The 20705-nt window shown below is 43.3% G+C and overlaps 1 protein-coding gene across 8 annotated transcripts in view; it reads right to left on the reverse strand.

The window, feature by feature from the left end:
• robo2 (roundabout, axon guidance receptor, homolog 2 (Drosophila)) overlaps positions 1–20705 on the reverse strand; it is a 583693-nt gene that overhangs the window by 31847 nt on the left and 531141 nt on the right. For all 8 annotated transcript variants that reach the window (XM_014163401.2, XM_014163406.2, XM_014163402.2 and 5 more), the window contains one exon: positions 1469–1596. In XM_014163401.2, the coding sequence (XP_014018876.1) occupies positions 1469–1596 (128 nt within the window). The remainder of the gene's footprint in view (positions 1–1468; positions 1597–20705) is intronic.

Genomic DNA, 20705 nt, shown 5'->3' on the forward strand with positions numbered 1-20705 from the left:
GTATTCACATCAACTATAATCCCACTGTATTTTAATAAAAGGTAGAAAGGTAAAGTGATGTTAAGAGTCATTGATGAACAAGGCTGCATTACAGATCAGGAGTGGAGAGGTGTCTAACTATGCATCAGGTCAGAGTGACCCTGGGTACAGTCAGGAACAGTCCCCGGGGTGTGAGGGGATTACCCTGAGCAGCTCAACACTTTGACATCAGCTCAGCTCTTAACATCCAGTTAAGCATATTCATCTCATTGAAAAATCCATCCCACTTATTCATGCATTCTAATTCCAGCCACTGACTCCTAACCCTGGGCCCCTCCCCCTCTCTCACTCTCAATTCAATGTCAATTTATGGGCTTTATTGGCATGGGAAACATATGTTAACATTGCCAAAGCAAGTGAAGAAGATAAAACAAAAGAGAAATAAACAATAAAAATTAACAGTAAAAATCACACGCACAAAAGTTCCAAAAATAATAAAGGCATTTCAAATGTCATATTATGTGTAAATAGTTAAAGTACAAAAGAGAAAATAAATACAATTGTTGTATTTACAATGGTGTTTGTTCTTCACTGGTTGCCCTTTTCTTGTGGCAACAGGTCACAAATCTTGCTGCTGTGAAGGCACACTGTGGTATTTCACCCAATAGGTATGGGAGTGTATCAAAATTGGGTTTGTTTTCTAATTCTATGTGGGTCTGTGAAATCTGATGGAAATATGTGTCTCTAATATGGTCATACATTTGGCAGGAGGTTAGGAAGTGCAGCTCAGTTTGAACCTCATTTTGTGGGCAGTGTGCACATAGTCTGTCTTCTCTTGAGAGCCAGGTCTGCCTACGGCGGCCTTTCTCAATAGCAAGGCTTTTCTCACGAAGTCTGGCACCTAGTCAAAACAGGGTCTTTCCTATCTCTCCTATCTCTTTTGTCCTATCTCTCCATCTCTTCTCTCTCACCTATCTCTCTCTCCTTTCTCTCTCCTCTCTCTCCTTTCTCTCATCTCTCTCCTCTCTCTCTCCTCTCTCTCCTCTCTCTCTCCTCTCTCTCCTCTCTCTCTCCTCTCTCTCCTTTCTCTCCTTTCTCTCCTCTCTCTCCTCTCTCTCCTCTCTCTCCTCTCTCTCTCCTCTCTCTCCTCTCTCTCCTCTCTCTCCTCTCTCTCCTCTCTCTCTCCTCTCTCTCCTCTCTCTCTCCTCTCTCTCTCCTCTCTCTCTCCTCTCTCTCCTTTCTCTCCTTTCTCTCCTCTCTCTCCTCTCTCTCTCCTCTCTCTCCTCTCTCTCTCCTCTCTCTCCTCTCTCTCCTTTCTCTCATCTCTCTCCTCTCTCTCTCCTCTCCTCTCTCTCTCCTCTCTCTCCTTTCTCTCCTCTCTCTCTGCTCTCTCATCTCTCTCCTCTCTTTTCTCTCTCTGCTCTCCCCCAGTCTAATACATATACAGGCCCATAGAGGGTATACTGTAGGACAGGCCCTGATATCTCACCTCCTCGTCCAAAGTTACTAAGGTCATTGGGTCCACCGGAGCCACTGTTGACAGGCAGGCTGGTTGCAGGCCAGGAGTCAGCCAGCCACGGGTATCCTGGGTCACCGGCATTCAGCAGGCCTGGTCGGCTAGGAGGAAACACAGGGTTGTTAGATATGGAAAATGTTCATAGTATAGTTAGGAATGGTAATAGGTTATACTTTTCTATGAATACTGTACGTCTTTGAATAAATCTCTGTTTAGTTTTATAAACGAGGCTCTCGTAAGCGAAAGTCAACCCTCACACTCTAGCAAATATTTAACGTGTATTTTTGAATTATGTAAGAATTTCATGTTTCCTGACTAGATTGAGAAATAATGAATGACATGAATAATAAATAATAAATAAATAAAAATAAATAATAATAAAATAAATAATGAATAACATGACAGGGAATCAGCAGGGAACCAATATGAAGACATACATTCCAACATATGTTCTAATGTTAGCGTGTGTGTTAGCGTGTGTGTTTGTGTGTGTGTGTGGGAGGGGGGGCTCCAGTACTAATGAGATAATTCAAAGACAGGATGTATGCCTCTCCCTTAAAGTTGGAATTCCTTCAGGCAACACCGCTCTGTATCTTTCCTTTCTCTTGCTGTGTCTTTGTCTCACTCTGACTCACACACATTAATACACACACACACATTAATACACACACACACACACACACACACACACATTAATGCACATTAATACACATACACACACACATATACACACACATTAATACACACACACACACACATTAATACACATTAATACACATACACACACACACATTAATACACACACACACACATTAATACACACACACACACATTAATGCACATTAATACACATACACACACACATTAATACACACACACACATTAATACACACACACACACATTAATACACATTAATACACATACACACACACACACATTAATACACACACACACATTAATACACATTAATACACATACACACACACACATTAATACACACACACACATTAATACACATTAATACACATACACACACACATTAATACACATTAATACACATGCACACACACACATTAATACACATTAATACACATACACACACACACATTAATACACACACACATTAATACACACACACACACACACATTAATACACACACACACACACATTAATACACATTAATACACATACACACACACACATTAATACACACACACATTAATACACACACATGCATTAATACACATACACACACACATTAATACACACACACACACACATTAATACACACACACACATTAATACACACACACATTAATACACACATACACATTAATACACACACATGCATTAATACACATACACACACACATTAATACACAAACATGCATTAATACACATACACACACAAACACATTAATACACACACACATTAACACACACACATGCATTAATACACATACACACACAAACACATTAATACACACATATGCATTAATAGACATACACACATGCATTAATACACATACACACACATGCATTAATACACACACATGCACACGCACACGCACACACACACACACACACACACTACACACACACTGCACACACACACACACACACACACACACACACACACACACACACACACACACACACACACACACACACACACACACACACACTGCACACATACTGTACACACAGATACATGTACTGGATAAACACACGTCATTCTCCCTTCCCCACACAGACTCACACATAACCTTGTTCATTAACATCCATTGCTCTCTGCTGTGCTATCCCATCAACCCCTTCTGATGATGCCAAAACTTCCCTGGCCTTAGTTGATTAGCTATCATCCAGTCCCAGCCCTGAAGCCTCTCCCCTTTCCCTCCCCTACCAGGTCAACTTGTGGGCTGCTGCAGCCTGTGGATGGATGGATGTATGGATGGGCGCTGGCTCCATTTAACAGGTGTTGGGAGTCACTCCCACAGGTGTGGGGGCCATAAAAATCTCCCATTAGGACTTGAACCTGTCACGGGTCACTGCTGGAAGGCCATTAGGGCCACTTTACTGTACAGTCACGTCTCAGCCTCGTTACCACGGGCAACACAGACGTAGCTACTGTAGATGAGAGATGGAGCTAAAATGCCTTTGTTTGTGTGTCAGTTCTAGTGGTACCACACTAGTTTCCAATGGATGAACCATAGAGATGGATTCATATTTCATACTGTGTGTACTGTAGTCTAGAAATGTATCAGTGTGTTATTTTCCTGTCCAAGGTAAAGAGAGGATGTAAAAGCAGTGCTGTTTGTCTACAGACAGAAGCATCTGGCAGAGTGTGGAATGAGAGGTTGAACTGAGCTGTTCATCGTTCTATTCAAGGTCTCCACAGCAGCAGCAGCAGCAGCAAGCCTTTCTTCTCTTATCCCTGAGAAATAGCTGGCTGCCGCGGTCTGTCAAACAGGCAGTATCATGTGATCAACCGGGCGGCTTCTGCTAGAGGGAACACGGCACAAGAACACCCCACTGCTAGTGCCCTGCAGTCTCTATCCCTGTCTCAGACACGTTCAGTGCTACAACCTAGCACCCTTTAAAGCCGCAGTGTGCCTCCTGCCTAACCGGACTTTTGTCTCTGCTTCAGTGAGGTAACGTGATGTGCTGGCCCTGGGGAGAGGAGGGGGAGTGGAGAGCCCCAGGACATGGCCAGGTAATGGGCACTCTGCAGTCAGTCTCTCCCTCAGCCACAGAGCCACAGGTTCTAATGAGAAGAGCTGTTCCATGGAGGGGGACACCAAATGAACTGCAGCGCTGCAGAGACAGGAGGGAGGCGGGAGGCCCTGACAAGCTAAGAGCCCTCGCCGTGGCTCCTGAATGCTAAAACAGGCCCTCGGGGGGGAAGGAGTCATTCAAATTGATGGCTGTGCATCAGACGCTTTTTATAGGGTAATACATCTCATCCCCTACCACCTCCCCTTCTGTTTCTCACTGGTACATTCCCCCACTCCGCCCCTTTCTTCCTCTCCCTCCCAACCCATCTCTTTCTAAACCCATTTTCTTTTCTGCCCCCCCATATACCTCCTGTTTTCACCCCTCCTTTCCCCCCTCACTCTCAACATCTGTCAGCCTACAGTTTCCTGGCATTTGACAAAGAAATAGAGAAATGGAGAGGGAGGGCTGTGTTCTCTCTTGTCGACTGCATCTACACAGCACCACGGAATACCTTGTATGTAGAAAAATACTATACTACTGTCTCAGTAGCATACCTACAGCCCTACACACCCCTAATAACCATCCACCATGCAGCACAGTGCAGAGAGACCAGAGAGACTATTTGGAAGACAAGATGTTGACACACTGGAGATGGCTGCCTCGATAATTAGAATAAGAAAGATTTATATTGGGAGTATTTGGTATACGGGTTCCATTGGGAGTTTTGGTTATATGGGTTCTATTGGGAGTTTTAGTTATATGGGTTCTATTGGGAGTATTTGGTATATGGATTCTATTGGGAGTTTTGGTTATATGGGTTCTATTGGGAGTATTTGGTATATGGGTTCTATTGGGAGTTTTGGTTATATGGGTTCTATTGGGAGTATTTGGTATATGGGTTCTATTGGGAGTTTTGGTTATATGGCTTCTATTGGGAGTATTTGGTATATGGCTGTTGACTATAGGGGGGGGGAACGGTCACACGTCTTCTGGATCCTTGACAAGTTTACTTTTAATCCTAGTTGAGTTCGGGGATTTATTGCAGCCTTGGCCAAGAAATGATTTGAATTTGTGCTATTTTCCTGTCAGACTTTTTGGCTGTTTGTTGTGAAAGGTAGCAAACCTGAGTAACCACCCAGGATGCCTGACGTGCGACGAGCCATAAACAAGCCAGACCAGAGATATTAATCCCAATGCAACTACATAGATAAGATGTGTTCACACTCCGCATGCCTACTGCTCAGTACTACCCCCACATGAAATTACACTTAAGGCATGTTGAAACACGTATTTCCATTTGAGATTTCCATTCATAGAGGATTCTGTCACTTAGCTCCTAAGTCCCGTGATGTAAAGGAATCTCCATAGCAACAGTGTTGGCAGAACCCGTTGGCGGCAGTGCTTAGTCCACTCTCTATAGCTCAGAATCTGCTCTGGCTAAAATATTGATCAGCGCTGAGATAGTTATTACTAGCTCCTAATTACCATCTCTCTAGTGACAGGGTGAGAAGGAATGGGTCCTTATCGCCTTTTATCAATTTCACATGAGCAACCAAAGTCAAGCCATCCAGGTCTACCAATCTGCAGCCTATTCATCTTCCATGAATCATTTATTCTGTGATCGATTAAGTGATTTGTTCAGTCAGGACAATTTGGCAGCAGCCAATGAGGAGCTGGGAACAGACGTGACTCCATTTGCTATTGTCTAATTAATGCAATAAACATACCAGGTAACAAATGAACACATTTCCCTGTGATACTGGGCGGGTCACTCTCACTCTGCAGGGAAAGATGTGGAAGCTGCGACATCTGGGCTTTGATGTGACCACAGCGACCAGGATCAGGGCTTTGATGTGACCACAGTGACCAGGATCAGGGCTTTGATGTGACCACAGTGACCAGGATCAGGGCTTTGATGTGACCACAGTGACCAGGATCAGGGCTTTGATGTGACCACAGTGACCAGGATCAGGGCTTTGATGTGACCACAGTGACCAGGATCAGGGCTTTGATGTGACCACAGTGACCAGGATCAGGGCTTTGATGTGACCACAGTGACCAGGATTAGGGCTTTGATGTGACCACAGTGACCAGGATCAGGGCTTTGATGTGACCACAGTGACCAGGATTAGGGCTTTGATGTGACCACAGTGACCAGGATCAGGGCTTTCTGCTACTGTAGAAGCAGAGATAGCTCCCGACTTAATGCAGCTTACCACTCTGGTGCTGTGTAGAAATGTCTCCCCCACTATGTCCTACCACTCTGGTGCTGTGTAGAAATGTCTCCCCCACTATGTCCTACCACTCTGGTGCTGTGTAGAAATGTCTCCCCCACTATGTCCTACCACTCTGGTGCTGTGTAGAAATGTCTCCCCCACTATGTCCTACCACTCTAGTGCTGTGTAGAAATGTCTCCCCCACTATGTCCTACCACTCTGGTGCTGTGTAGAAATGTCTCCCCCACTATGTCCTACCACTCTGGTGCTGTGTAGAAATTTCTCCCCCACTATGTCCTACCACTCTGGTGCTGTGTAGAAATTTCTCCCCCACTGACTTAAGCTATAGCAAATATAGTGCCACAGATACAGACCCCTCCAATCCCATCCGCCGGGGTGAGAATCAGAACCACTTATGTGGAAAATTGAAGGAAAAACACTACAGCAAAAAATAGATGAGAAAAGACATGGCAAGTGGCGTGGTTAATTCTTTGAGTGCTTGCTGGCGGCTCTCGCAGAAATATGGGCAGCATGCACATCGACACACTACACACACACACACACACACACACACACACACACACACACACACACACACACACACACACACACACACACACACACGCACACACACGCACACACACACACACACACACACACACACACACACACACACACACACACACTGTGCCCACACACAGGCACACACATAAACACACAGACAACATACACACAAACAGAAAAACTAACTCACATACAGATACACACAGTACACTAAATACTGGAAAAACACACTCAGACAAACAGACTGAACTAGTTTAGAATCTCAGACGGAGTGTGTGAGCGCTGTGTGGATTTACCTATTTACTCAGGTGTGATAGAGCAGTAGACAGACAGAAGCCCTGGATTCTCTGGGGAGCCTTCTGAATCCCTACAAAGGCTCAGTAACTGGTGTCATTGAGATGGGCCCCACTCTCTGTAACCCCTCTCTCTCTCCCACACACACACACACACACACACACACAGAGCAGGCTGTGTGGGGTGCAGCAGGGGTACCTCCACACCTCTCCCCTGGGTAATTATTTGTACATTATTACATGTGCTCGGATCCCAGTCGCCTTGGCAAAGTGACAGGCAAATTTATCACTCCAGGGGGCTTCTGGGTTGCCGGCAGGGGAAGATAAATGATAAAATAAAAGCACTCTCTGCTTAAATTGTTTCTGCTAATTCTGTTGAGGAGATTTATGAGTCTGTCTATTGATGCGTGAACGGATTTGTGTTAGGAATGTATGTTTGCACACAGGTCTGTGTGCGATGTAAACACACAGGTAGGGCCTATCAGTTATCTATAGATCCATCAGTCATCTATCAGCGTTAGAGCAGGCTTGCTCAGTGCACTGAAGACATAATGCATATTTTATGAAGATGAGCCAAGGGCACTATAGTGAAGATGTGTAAAGCCCAGGACAGAGGTTAGCACAGCATTAGATGCAGGTTGTTGATAATAATACCATTGAGATAGCCTAATGTTATAGTCTAATCTTATTCACCTTATTTAACCCTTGTGTGGTGTTCAGGTCTGTGGGACCAATTTTCTATGTTTACTAAAATAAACATTATACAAGGAATTATTTTTTCAACCTGAGACTCATTGGCCTTGGCTCATTTTCTGTGAAGAAAATGTAAAATAGCACATTTTCATTGAGTGCCCACTATGCACCCCCCTACACATTTATATTACAGTGGACCCGAACACCACAAAAATAATCTCTGCTCAGAGGGCCTTAACAATAATTTTTGCAGAGAGAGAAGCTAGTGTTGAAGGAGCGTCTTCCACTTTGGAAGATGAAGATCATGTCTCTGTCAATTCGGAGTCTGACATTGAGTTGGAAGAAGAGGATGAAATTGACCCTCAGCCAGCTCCAGGACCAGCCCATCAGCAGCCAGCCCCAGGACCAGCCCGTTAGCAATCAGCTCATCAGCAACCTACAGGAGGAGAAATATAGATGTCCAAAAATTGTGAAATTGAATGGTTTTCTTGCCCAAGGAATGAGCCATGCTGCATGGCTGCCAATGTGATAAGGATGCAACCAACTCATGTGCAGGACATAGTCTTCTTTTGAACTGCCCATTCAGGCAGTACATACCGTCTAAACCCACCAAATAGGGAATCAACATCTGGGCTGCCTGTGATGATTTAGACAAGCTGTTGACTGGCTACAGCTGCAAAAGAAGAATCCTACGCTGGCCACTTGTGATATTCTTCAACATCTTGGACATCTCAGCGTACAACGCGTTTGTCATCTGGATGGAGTTGAACCCAGATTGGAACAGAGGGAAGCTCCAGAGGACACGGCTCTTTCTCGAGGAGCTGGGCAAGGCATTGGTAAGACCTCCAATCCAGAGGAGGGAACATATCCCAAGGACCCCAGCTTCTGCAGCCATCCTGAGGAGGATTCAGGAGGAGGATGTTGGTGCCCCATTCGCCTGACCCACAGAACCAACAACTCCAATACCGGAAGTAAGTGTGAGTGATGTTGCTGCATGTGTGTATGTCTGACTCTCCTACCTTGGCCTGCTCTAACTATATATGTGAGTGAGTGAGTGAGTGAGTGAGTGAGTGAGTGAGTGAGTGAGTGAGTGAGTGAGTGAGTGAGTGAGTGAGTGAGTGAGTGAGTGAGTGAGTGAGTGAGTGAGTGAGTGAGTGAGTGAGTGAGTGAACTATCCTGAACTAAGTGTTTTCATCATTCTAGATTGCAGCCGGTAGTAACAAGAAGAAGCGCTGTGATGTGTGTGGACCCGTGAAGGACAGGAAGACACAGTGCACATGCATCAAGTGCAATAAATACATTTGCAACACACACACAGTAAAACTCTGTTCGTTGCGGCTCATTTATCATTTCCATAAAATACAGTATGTAAAATTTGTCCTTCCAATTTGTTCAGTTCAAAGCAAAAAACATTAATAGTGATGAAAACCTTCTTTCATTTATGTTTGTTCAAGATAAACTTGATTAATTCCACCCATGTCATGATTATAATAGATTTTTGATTACAAAAATCACATTTTATAAAAAAAGAATAGTGCTTTTATTGATAAATGTGATCTAGCAGAGGTAAATGGCAAATATTAACCATGTACGTCTATATTGCTTGTAATTGATATAAGTCAACATCTAAGTATTAAGTATTTTTACGCAAATTGTTATGGCTGTATTGTTTTAAAAACCCAATAATATTGTGGGTCCATCAGACCCGCAAACATTGGGTGAATAACAAAAACACCACACAAGGGTTAATAACCCGGAAACAAAACAATGTCAGAACGTTCTGTTTCATGGAGGTCTTCCTTTGTGGCCTTCTTGCCGTTTTGCGCACGTTAGCTAGCTATCTCAAAATGTTGTGGGATCATACCAAGAAAAACCTTTCAAAGTCAAATGGCAAGTCTGTGCCACATCCACGGATTATTCAAGAGTGGGAGGACGATATAAAAAATGGCCACATATCACCAACGAAGACATCGTCAATTATTTCATATTGTCTCTCGGTGTGGATGGGTCATAGATGAGGAAATACAAAAGTACAGGTGAATATAAATACCTCCATAGCGGCAAAGTTAGACGCTTGCTTATTCCTTGTCTTGAGGATGACAACCTGGTGTTCCTCAAAGAGGATGTCCAGCCCAGTCAAAGCAAAACACACCATCATTCTGCCTGGATTCTTGTATCTTCTGTCAGCACGGTGGAGACTGCAGGGTGTTCTTGTGTTGCAAGGCAGGGGAAGTCTTGTAGTCATTAAGCTATAATACTATGGAAGGTAGCTAGCTCGCTAGCTTTTTCTTTATCATAACTTGCCCTGTCTATGACTGATACGTTTGATGTTAGCTAGTTACTTAGCTAGCTAGCTAATTGTGATGATACCATATCACTGACCAGAACTGATAACGTTAACTAGTACAGCATGCCCACCCGATTCTTGGTTTCAACGGCTCATTGTGTATTATATCAGCCTAATCTCGAATGGCAATGAGGTAGGTACAGAATCATGGTAAGTTTTACAATCAAATAGGAAATTACCAACATAACCTAAACCTACTAGTTAAATGGGGACTGTGTAAAATAGTAAACTGTGAATACCATGTAAACTAGTGTGCTGTACTGTAATTGACTATTCTAACAGTAGTTTTTTGTTGACGGTGCAGAATGCTGTGTATGGAGGACTGACAGGGGTGTTCTGTACAGATTAACATTGCCAGTGGAACTCGGCGACACAGCGGAATCTATCTCCAAAAAAGTTTAGCGAGATCCGTTTCAAACGTCACAAACAAAGTGAAGAGTTCTCTGACAGCACCCCGGCCACATCTCCATCTCTACATCCAAATCCTGCGTACCACTCCCACAATGCACATAAGAAGAGTTTGGAAGGGACCAAGGTTTGAGTAGGGAGCTTTCTGCACAAGTGCATCAAAGCTAAACCAAACAGTCATCAAGTCCCAGCAGCAGCCGCACAGCTACATCAGCCTCATGGTGAACACGGCATTAACCATGCAGTGTCAGAAATGCTTGTCATTTTATGATATTTATGTTAAGCTGGAGGAGTATAAATGTGCCAGCTTGGAGGACACAGAGTGCCTCCCAATCGTGGTATGACGCGCGTAAACTTCCCACCACTGCTAGCTCAGCAAAGAAGGTTCCTGTGCGCATCTCAACAAATCCCGACAACTTTCTGCGGGAACATTTCTTCCCCCGGTTCCATGGGAACTCAGCAACCACATATGGCAAGGAGAACGAGCAGGCGGCCTACACATGGCTAGAGAGCTGTGGGATTAGTCTGGAGAGTAGAGGCACAGTAGTGAGTGTCAAGGAGACATGTCTTTCTGCAAGCCCAGATCAAGAGTTAAACTCTCAAGAACTTCTAGAAATCAAATGTCCTGTTCTGAGTAAGAAGTATGAGTCTCTGACTGAAATGTTCTCTGGCAAACTCACCGATGTGAAGCTGGTGGATGGGGTTCCTCAGCGGCAAACTAATGGAACCCGTGGGTACTACATGCAGGTGCAAATGGGCATGCTCTGTGCAGGACTGGAGAGATGCAAACTGCTGATCTGGGGTCCATCCGAGCAGGTTGTTATCGATGTGCCTTTTGATGTGAAGTTCTGTGCTGATGTTATCCCTAAACTGAAGGCATTTTATTTCACACATATGCTGCCAAGGATAGTAGATGAGTTCCAGTCAGGTAGACTAACTCTGTGCTCCAAATATGTTCATCTATGTGGTATCAAGGCTCGGGGCCTAATACTTTGTGTTTTGAAATAGTTGTGTCTTGTAAAGCTCTCTCTGTCAGCTCCACCTTATTATCTAAGCATAACTCTTAATTGCCGTGTTTTTTGTTGCCTTGCACAGTTTTTTATATCTTGCCTTGTACAGCTCTCTTCATACATGTTTATCTAATGCCTACAGACAACTCCTTATGATTTATGAATATTTTAATTGTACCTTGTACGGCTCTTTATTTTCAAATGGCACTTCATGAACTTATCTAAGCATACCGTAACTCATCTTGCACTTGGCAAATTATGGTGTTAATGAAAACACTATGAAATTCCACGTTGACATTTTCTTTGATACTTAACATTTTGAAATGAAGGATGAGGAGGCATGTCTAAGGGTTTAAAATGTGTTTTCAGTTTGATTCTGGGTTTGATTTTCAAGGGCACAAATCGAGAAAACAGTGTAGCACTTGATAAACAGTTGTCTTCCCTCTTGGTCTGCTAGAGACATTTTGATAATGAAAAAAATGTATTTGAAATAGATTGAAGAAGGCATGATAACAGCACCTATTGGATGCCTGTAATTATCAGGAACAGGCAACGCTACAGTATATTTAAACTGAATGAACATTAAAATGATTCAGATTAAATAGGAAACTATATACACAGTTGAAGTCGGAGGTTTACATACACCTTAGCCAAATGCATTTAAACTCAGTTTTTCACAATTCCTGACTTTTAATCCTAGTAAAAATCTGTTTTAGGTCAGTTAGGATCACCACTTTATTTTAAGGATGTGAAATGTCAGAATAATAGTAGAGAGAATGATTTATTTCAGCTTTTATTTCTTTCATCACATTCCCAGTGGGTCAGAAGTTTAAATACACTCAATTAGTATTTGGTAGCATTGCCTTTACATTGTTTAACTTGGGTCAAATGTTTCGGGTAGCATTCCACAAGCTTCCCACAATAAATTGGGTGAATTTTGGCCCATTCCTCCTGACAGAGCTGGTGTAACTGAGTCAGGTTTGTAGGCCTCCTTGCTTGCACATGCTTTTTCAGATCTGCCCACAAATTTTCTATAAGATTGAGGTCAGGACTTTGTGATGGCCACTCCAATACCTTGACTTTGTTGTCCTTAAGCCATTTTGCCACAACTTTGGAAGCAAGCTTGGGGTCAATGTCCATTTGGAAGACCCATTTGCGACCAAGCTTTAACTTCCTGACTGATGTCTTGAGATGTTGCTTCAATATATCCACATGATTTTCTTTCCTCATGATGCCATCTATTTTGTGAAGTGCACCAGTCCCTCCTGCAGCAAAGCACCCCCACAATATGATGCTGCCACCTCCGTGCTTCACGGTTGAGGTGATTGACAGAGTTGAAAGCCTTGTCCAGGTCAATGAAGACGGATGCACAGTACTGTCTTTTATCGATGGCGGTAATGATATTGGTTAGTACCTGGAGGGTGGCTGAGGTGCATCCGTGACCAGCTCGGAAACCGGATTGCACAGCGGAGAAGGTACGGTGGGATTTGAAATGGTCAGTGATCTGTTTGTTAACTTGGCTTTCGAAGACTTTAGAAAGGCAGGGCAGGACAGATATAAGTCTGTAACAGTTTGGGTCTAGAGTGTCACCCCCTTTGAAGAGGGGGATGACCGCGGCTGCTTTCCAATCTTTATGAGGTTGAACAGACTAGTAATAGGGGTTGCAACAATGGCCGTGGATAATTTTAGGAAGAGAGGGTCCAGATTGTCTAGCCCAGCTGATTTGTACGGGTCCAGGTTTTGCAGCTCTTTCAGAACATCTGCTAGATAGGGTGAAGGAGAAGCTGGGGAGGCTTGGGCAAGTAGCTGCGGGGGGTGTGGAGCTGTTGGCCGGGGTTGGGGTAGCCACGAGGAAAGCATGGCCAGCCGTAGAGAAATGCTTATTGATATTCTCGATTATTGTGGATTTATCGGTGGTGACAGTGTTTCCTAGCCTCAGTGCAGTGGGCAGCTAGGAGGAGGTGCTCTTATTCTTAATGGACTTTACAGTGTCACAAAACTTTTTGGAGTTAGAGCTACAGGATGCAAATTTATGTTTGAAAAAGCTAGCCTTTGCTTTCCTAACTGACTGTATTGGTTCCTGACTTCCCTGAAAAGTTGTATATCGCGAGGACTATTCGATGCTAGTGCAGTCCGCCACAGGATGTCTTTGTGCTGGTTGAGGGCAGTCAGGTCTGGAGTGAACTAAAGGCTATATCTGTTCTGAGTTCTACATTTTTTGAAAGGGGCATGCTTATTTAAGATGGTGAGGAAATTACTTTTAAAGATCGACCAGGCACCTCTACTGACGGAATGAGGTCAATATCCTTCCAGGATACCCGGGCCAGGTCGATTAGAAAGGCCTACTCGCAGAAGTGTTTTAGGGAGCGTTTGACAGTGATAAGGGGTGGTCATTTGACCGCGGACCCATAGCAGATGCAGGCAATGAGGCAGTGATCGCTGAGATCCTGATTTAAAACAGCAGAGGTGTATTTGGAGGGCAAGTTGGTCAGGATAATATCTATCAGCGTGCCCATGTTTACGATTTAGGGTTGTACCTGGTGGGTTCCTTGATCATTTGTGTGAGATTGAGGGCATCTAGCTAGGATTGTAGGACTGCCGGGGTGTTAACCTGTTGGGGCTAGGGGGCAGTATTTTCACGGCGGGATAAAAAAACGTACCCGATTTAATCTGGTTACTAATCCTACCCAGTAACTAGAATATGCATATACTTATTATATATGGATAGAAAACACCCTAAAGTTTCTAAAACTGTTTGAATGGTGTCTGTGAGTATAACAGAACTCATTTGGCAGGCAAAACCCTGAGACATTTTCTGACAGGAAGTGGATACCTGATGTGTTGAATTACCTTTAAGCCTATGCCATTGAAACACACAGGGGCTGATTAATGTTTTGGCACTTCCTATTGCTTCCACTAGATGTCACCAGCCTTTACAAAGGGTTTTGAATCTTCTACTATGAGATCTGACCGAACAAGAGCCTTGGAACGGTGATGGCCGATTAGACTCTTGCGCGCGAGGTCATGTTGGGTACCCTCGTTCCAATACGTTTTAAAAGAGAATGCATTCGTCCACCAACATATTATTCATGTTCTGGTTAAAAAAGGCACTAATGATTTATGCTATACAACGATTGACATGTTTGAACGAACGTAAATATATTTTTTCCCCTCGTTCATGACGAGAAGTCACAACTCGAGGAAACCTTCACTCTTGCGCAGACATTTAGAAACAAAACATGCCAATTTGAAAAATAAGCCAAGGGAGTTTTTTGTGCGAGAATTAAGATGACTTTCGAGGAGTAAGACATTTATAAACGCAGATACCATTAATAAGAAGGGGCTAGAAGCATCTTATATGGTGAGCTACTGAGTGGCTAGGACAGGCAAGCCCCATACAATTGTGGAGGACTTAATTCTTCCTGCTGCTGCGGATATGGCTGGAACAATGCTGGGGGAAAAGGCCCAAAAAACTATACAGACAATATCTTCATCAAACAACACTGTGTCATGATGCATCAGTGACATGGCAGGAGATGTTTTGAAACAATTACTGCTTTGCATACAAGCCAGTGAATTATATGTGTTGCAGCTGGATGAGTCAACAGACGTGGGGCCCTGGCACAGCTCCTGGAAAATGCCTGTTATGTTAATGGTGGGTCAATTAAGGAAGACATCCTCTTCTGCAAACCACTGGAAACCAGGACAACAGGAGAGGATATTTTTTAAGTACTGGACAACTTTGTGACATCAAATGGACTTTGGTGGTCAAGATGTGTTGGTATCTGTACTGATGGCGCAAAAGCCATGACAGGGAGACATAGTGGAGTGGTAACGCGTGTGCAAGCAGTTGCTCCCGATGCCACTTGGGTACACTGCAGCATCCACCAAGAGGCTCTTGCTGCCAAGGGAATGCCTGACAGCTTGGAAGACGTTTTGGACACTACAATGAAAATGGTTAACCTTGTTAAAGCAAGGCACCTGAACTCTCGTGTATTTTCTGCAATATGCAATGATATGGGCAGCGACCATGTAACGCTTTTACAACATACAGAAGTGCGCTGGTTATCAAGGGGCAAAGTATTGACACATTTCTTGGAATCGAGAGACGAGCTTAAAGTTTTCTTTACTGACCATAATTTTCACTTGTCTGACCGCTTGCATGATTACGAGTTTCTCATATGACTGCCCTACCTGGATGATGTTTTTTCTCACCTGAATGATCTGAATCTAGGATTACAGGGACTCTGCAACTATATTCAATGTGCAGCACAAAATTGAGGCTATGATTAAAAAGTTGGAGCTCTTCTCTGTCTGCATTAACAAGGACTGCACACAGGTGTTTCCATCATTGTATGATTTTTGTGTGCAAATGAACTCAAGCTTACGGACAATGTCAAATGTGATATAGCGAAGCACATGAGTGATTTGGGTGCGCAATTACGCAGGTACTTCCTGAAACGGATGACAAAAACTACTGGATTTGTTATTCCTTTCATGCCCTGCCTCCAGTACACTTACCGATATCTGAACAAGAGAGCCTCATCGAAATTGCAACAAGCGGTTCTGTGAAAATGTAATTTAATCAAAAGCCACAGAAAGATTTCTGGATTGGGCTGCGCTCAGAGTATCCTGCCTTAGCAAATAGCACAAATTGCGCTTCTTAAGGATCGGCGTTCCGTCAACGGGACAGTTGTAAATCATGCAGCACATTATATCAAGTTCACAGATTTTAGCGAAACAACAAATGTCGGTACATATAAGTGTCTTATATTAGCTGAAAGCATAAATTCTTGTTAATATAACTGCACTGTCCAATTTACAGTAGCTATTACTGCTATTGTTTGAGGAGAGAACCTGACAACAAAACACTTTTTTCACCTCGATAGGTTTGATAAATTCATCTCTGAAGGTGAAATGTGTACTTACATTCTGAAATCTTGCTCTGATTTATCATCCAAAGGGTCCCAGAGATAACATGAAGTGTCATTTTGTCAGATAAAATCCTTTTTCATATCCTAAAAAGGTCCATATAGCACGTGCAATCGATTATGTATTTCTACTCATTCAATTTGCAAAGAAAGGAATCTGTGAAAATCTCACCCTAAACGTTGTTTCAACGAGTCAAATCACATTCGTATGTATTCCTCAGAGATCCTAGAACGTAACCAGACTTCACTATATCATTAGGAGTGTAGTATATCCTATAGGACACCATGGCACACCGATGACGCGGGCTATATCTTTGTCAAATAAGCACCATTCGGGGTCAAACAAAGCTAACTAGATAGCCAATGAGCTGGGCTTTACGGGAGTATCCGGAAACCCCGTCTCGGTCTCAAAATGTAGGCGCTAACCTTTTGCGACAGCATGCCTTTTCCTTTTGGACACAACGTATAAGAATATTCAGTGTTATGAAAACTGGTTGTTTTGCAAATGTTGAACTTATAATATGGCTACTAATACTTGGAAAGCTAAATCAAAGTATACAGATTTGACAATATTCTTGCAGAAAAATGGAATATGAATAATATTATAATATTATAAAATTGAAATAAAACGTACAAGACCGATATCACCCCGAATTAAAGAGAGAACAAAGAGTTAGATTAAAGAGAGGAATGTCTCATTCACGACTTGCCCAAATGTACCTGGGGACTTGACACTACAAGTCTTGTTCACTCATTTTTCAAGTTATCTATCTGAAACTTTGCACATACACTCCTGCCATCTTGTGGACACTATCGGAATTACAACCAGAGCGATGGCTATAACTATGACCTTTCTCTTGCATTTCAAAGATGGCGTTAGAAAAAGACTGGTTGTTGTTTTCTTTGTATTTTCTTCTACCAGATCTATTGTGTTATATTCTCCTATATTCAATTCACATTTCCGCAAATGGCAAATTGTTTCCTTTCAAATGGTACCAAGAATATGCATATCCTTGCTTCAGGGCCTGAGCTACAGGCAGTTAGATTTGGGTATGTCTTTTAGGCAAAAATTGTAAAAAAGGGGGCTATCCCTAAGAATTTTAAGACACTGCTGCCCTTTGCAACCACATACCTATGTGCGAGTGGATTCTTGGCCCTCACTAGCATAAAAACTAAATACAGGCACAGACTGTGTGTGTGAAATTATTTAAGACTGAGACTCCCTACAATACAACCCAACATTGCAGTTATGCGCATCCTTTCAAGCACATCCTTCTCATTAACCTGTGGTGAGTTATTCACAATTTTCGATTAACAAATAAAGTTTTATGTGTAAGATGGCTAAATAAAGAGCAGAATGATTAATTATTATTACATTATTATTTGTGCCTGGTCCTATAAGAGATCTTTGTCACTTCCCACGAGCCAGGTTGTGACAAAAACTCACACTCATTCTTATGTTTAATAAATGTGTCGTATAGTGTGTGTGGCAGGCTTACAATGATGGCAAAAAAACAACATTTCAGAGTGCGCTGACCCTGGTGCTAGAGGGGGTATGCAGCTGGAGGTTGAATGTCTGAAGGGGTACGGGACTATAAAAAGTTTGGGAACCACTGCTGTAGAGTATTGCTCGAATAATAGTGGCTGTATGACTCCCATTTGGAATGGAGATTGTGTGCTTTCTGAAGAGTATTTTCAGAGCAGTCGATGATGCAAGTTGTGTTGGGGAACTTCTCTTTGAAGCACTGAGGTATTGTGTTCTGGATTGTCTCCCTCGGCAGCCATGGAATGTAGATCCTCATGTGCTCCTCCAATGTGTTAATCCAGTAGGAAAGGATTCTGCTCACTACTCCCTGGGACACAGCAAAGCCATCAGCAAGATCACCCTGGAGTAGATTCAACTTCAGCTTCATCATGGTTATCAGTATTTGATCCGTTATATGCATTTTGAAGTTAACCTGGTAGAATTTCTGCAGAAATGCTACATGGTCAAAGAAAGAAGTAAATGAAAGGCCAGTATACAACACTCAGCTAGTGTCATTCTTCAGAATGGTTTGGGTCAATGGCTCTGCACCACCACATTGGGTTTGTTTGTGGCAGGTGGGCTTGTTGACTGGTTCACTTGACACGTAGCTGTGATCAGTAAGTTCTGGAACCTCCCATTGAGTACCCGCATCTTTACGCTGCGGTGGCATTGGCACACTGTTGATGTCCTGATGAGATGGTCTGTACTGGAGCATCGTAGCCCAACCACTTCTCAGAGAAAGGATGCTCTTCAGTCGGCCTCTTGTCCACAAAGTGATAGGAACACACCAGTGGAGGCTCCTCAGAGGAGGAAGGGGAGGACCATCCTCCTCACTGAATTTCATAAAAATGTACATTGTAAAACATTTAAAAAGCTATCCTTTTTAGATAAAACTATACTAAATATAATCACGTCACCAAATAATTGATTAAAACAGACTAATTTGCAAAGGTCTACAGTTGCCTCAACAGCACTGTAGGGTAGCACCATGGTGTAGCTGGAGGACAGCTAGCTTCTGTCCTCCTCTGGGTACGTTGACCTCAATACAAAACCGAGGAGGCTCATGGTTCTCACCCACTTCCATAGACTTACACAGTAATTTTGACAACTTCTGGAGGATGTCCTCCAGCCTATCAGAGCTCTTGCAGCATGAACTGGCATTTTGTCCACCCAATCAAAGGATCAGATAATTAATCTAGCACTGAAAGCATAAGCTACAGCTGGCTAGCACTGCAGTGTATAAAATGTGGTGAGTAGTTGACTCAAAGAGAGAGAGAGACAATAGTTGAACAAATACATTTCTTCCAAAAATGAAGGAGAAGAAAGAGAGAGATTGTCATTTTTTCCACTTTCTTACTTAGCTAGTAAATGCATTTAGCTAGTTCAGCCTACTGAAACACCCTGCTCAGAGCGATGCTATGTTAGCCAGCTGGCTATGCCTTTCCAACACAACACTGGAACTCTTCCAAGTCAAGGTAAGCTTTCGGTATTCGATTCTAATTTATTGCCACCGTGGCCCGCCGGTGTAACTGCTTACTGACTGTACACTGTGACATTACTGCATGATTGTAGTAGGTTTACCAACACATTATTGATTTACATTTTTTTTAACCTTTATTTAACTAGGCTAGTCAGATTACAATGTTGGCCTACCGGGGAACAGTGGGTTAAGTGCCTTGTTCAGGGGCAGAACAACATATTTTTACCTTGTCAGCTCGTGGATTCGATCCAGCAACCTTTCGGTTACTGGCCCAACGCTCTAACCACTAGGCTACCTGCCACCCCACTAGGCTACCTGCCGTCCCAGTAGGCTACCTGCCGCCCCACTAGGCTACCTGCCGCCCCACTAGGCTACCTGCCGCCCCACTAGGGTACCTGCCGCCGCACTAGGGTACCTGCCGCCCCACTAGGGTACCTGCCGCCCCACTAGGGTACCTGCCGCCGCACTAGGGTACCTGCCGCCCCACTAGGGTACCTGCCGCCCCAGTCATCTACGCTGACTATGACGTCACTTTAGCTAATATGGTGACAACGATGTAGGCTGTGTGTAGCGGTTCGGCTTGGAAAGGTTTTTTCACCTGGTCACATACAGCTGATGTGTTGTGCATTGAAGTCCACAAGCGAAGGGATTAGGTGAGAGGAGGAGAGATGCAAGAAGGAATACCACATGGATGCTATGAAAGTGAACTGTGTTTATGCGTGATTTGAGGTGTATTCATTCCGCCAAGTCTGTTGAAAAATAATTCTTAAATGGAAGCAAACGGAACAATACATGGATAAACATACCTGAGTTTTGCAATCTTGTTTGCAACTGTTGGACTAATGATTACACCCTATAGCAGCTAGATGCAGGCAAGAGTCTGCAGGGTGGTATTGAATGTCACTGTTTGTCCATGTGTCACTGTCTGTCACCTCGAAATTTGTCTCTCGACCTGTGTGCACCTACGTTGTAAACTTTAATTCATAGGCTAGGTTGTAGTCATGTGTATAGGGAAAATTAGAGTAT

The sequence above is a fragment of the Salmo salar genome, chromosome ssa20, assembly GCF_905237065.1.
Source record: "Salmo salar chromosome ssa20, Ssal_v3.1, whole genome shotgun sequence".
Lineage (NCBI taxonomy): Eukaryota > Metazoa > Chordata > Actinopteri > Salmoniformes > Salmonidae > Salmo > Salmo salar.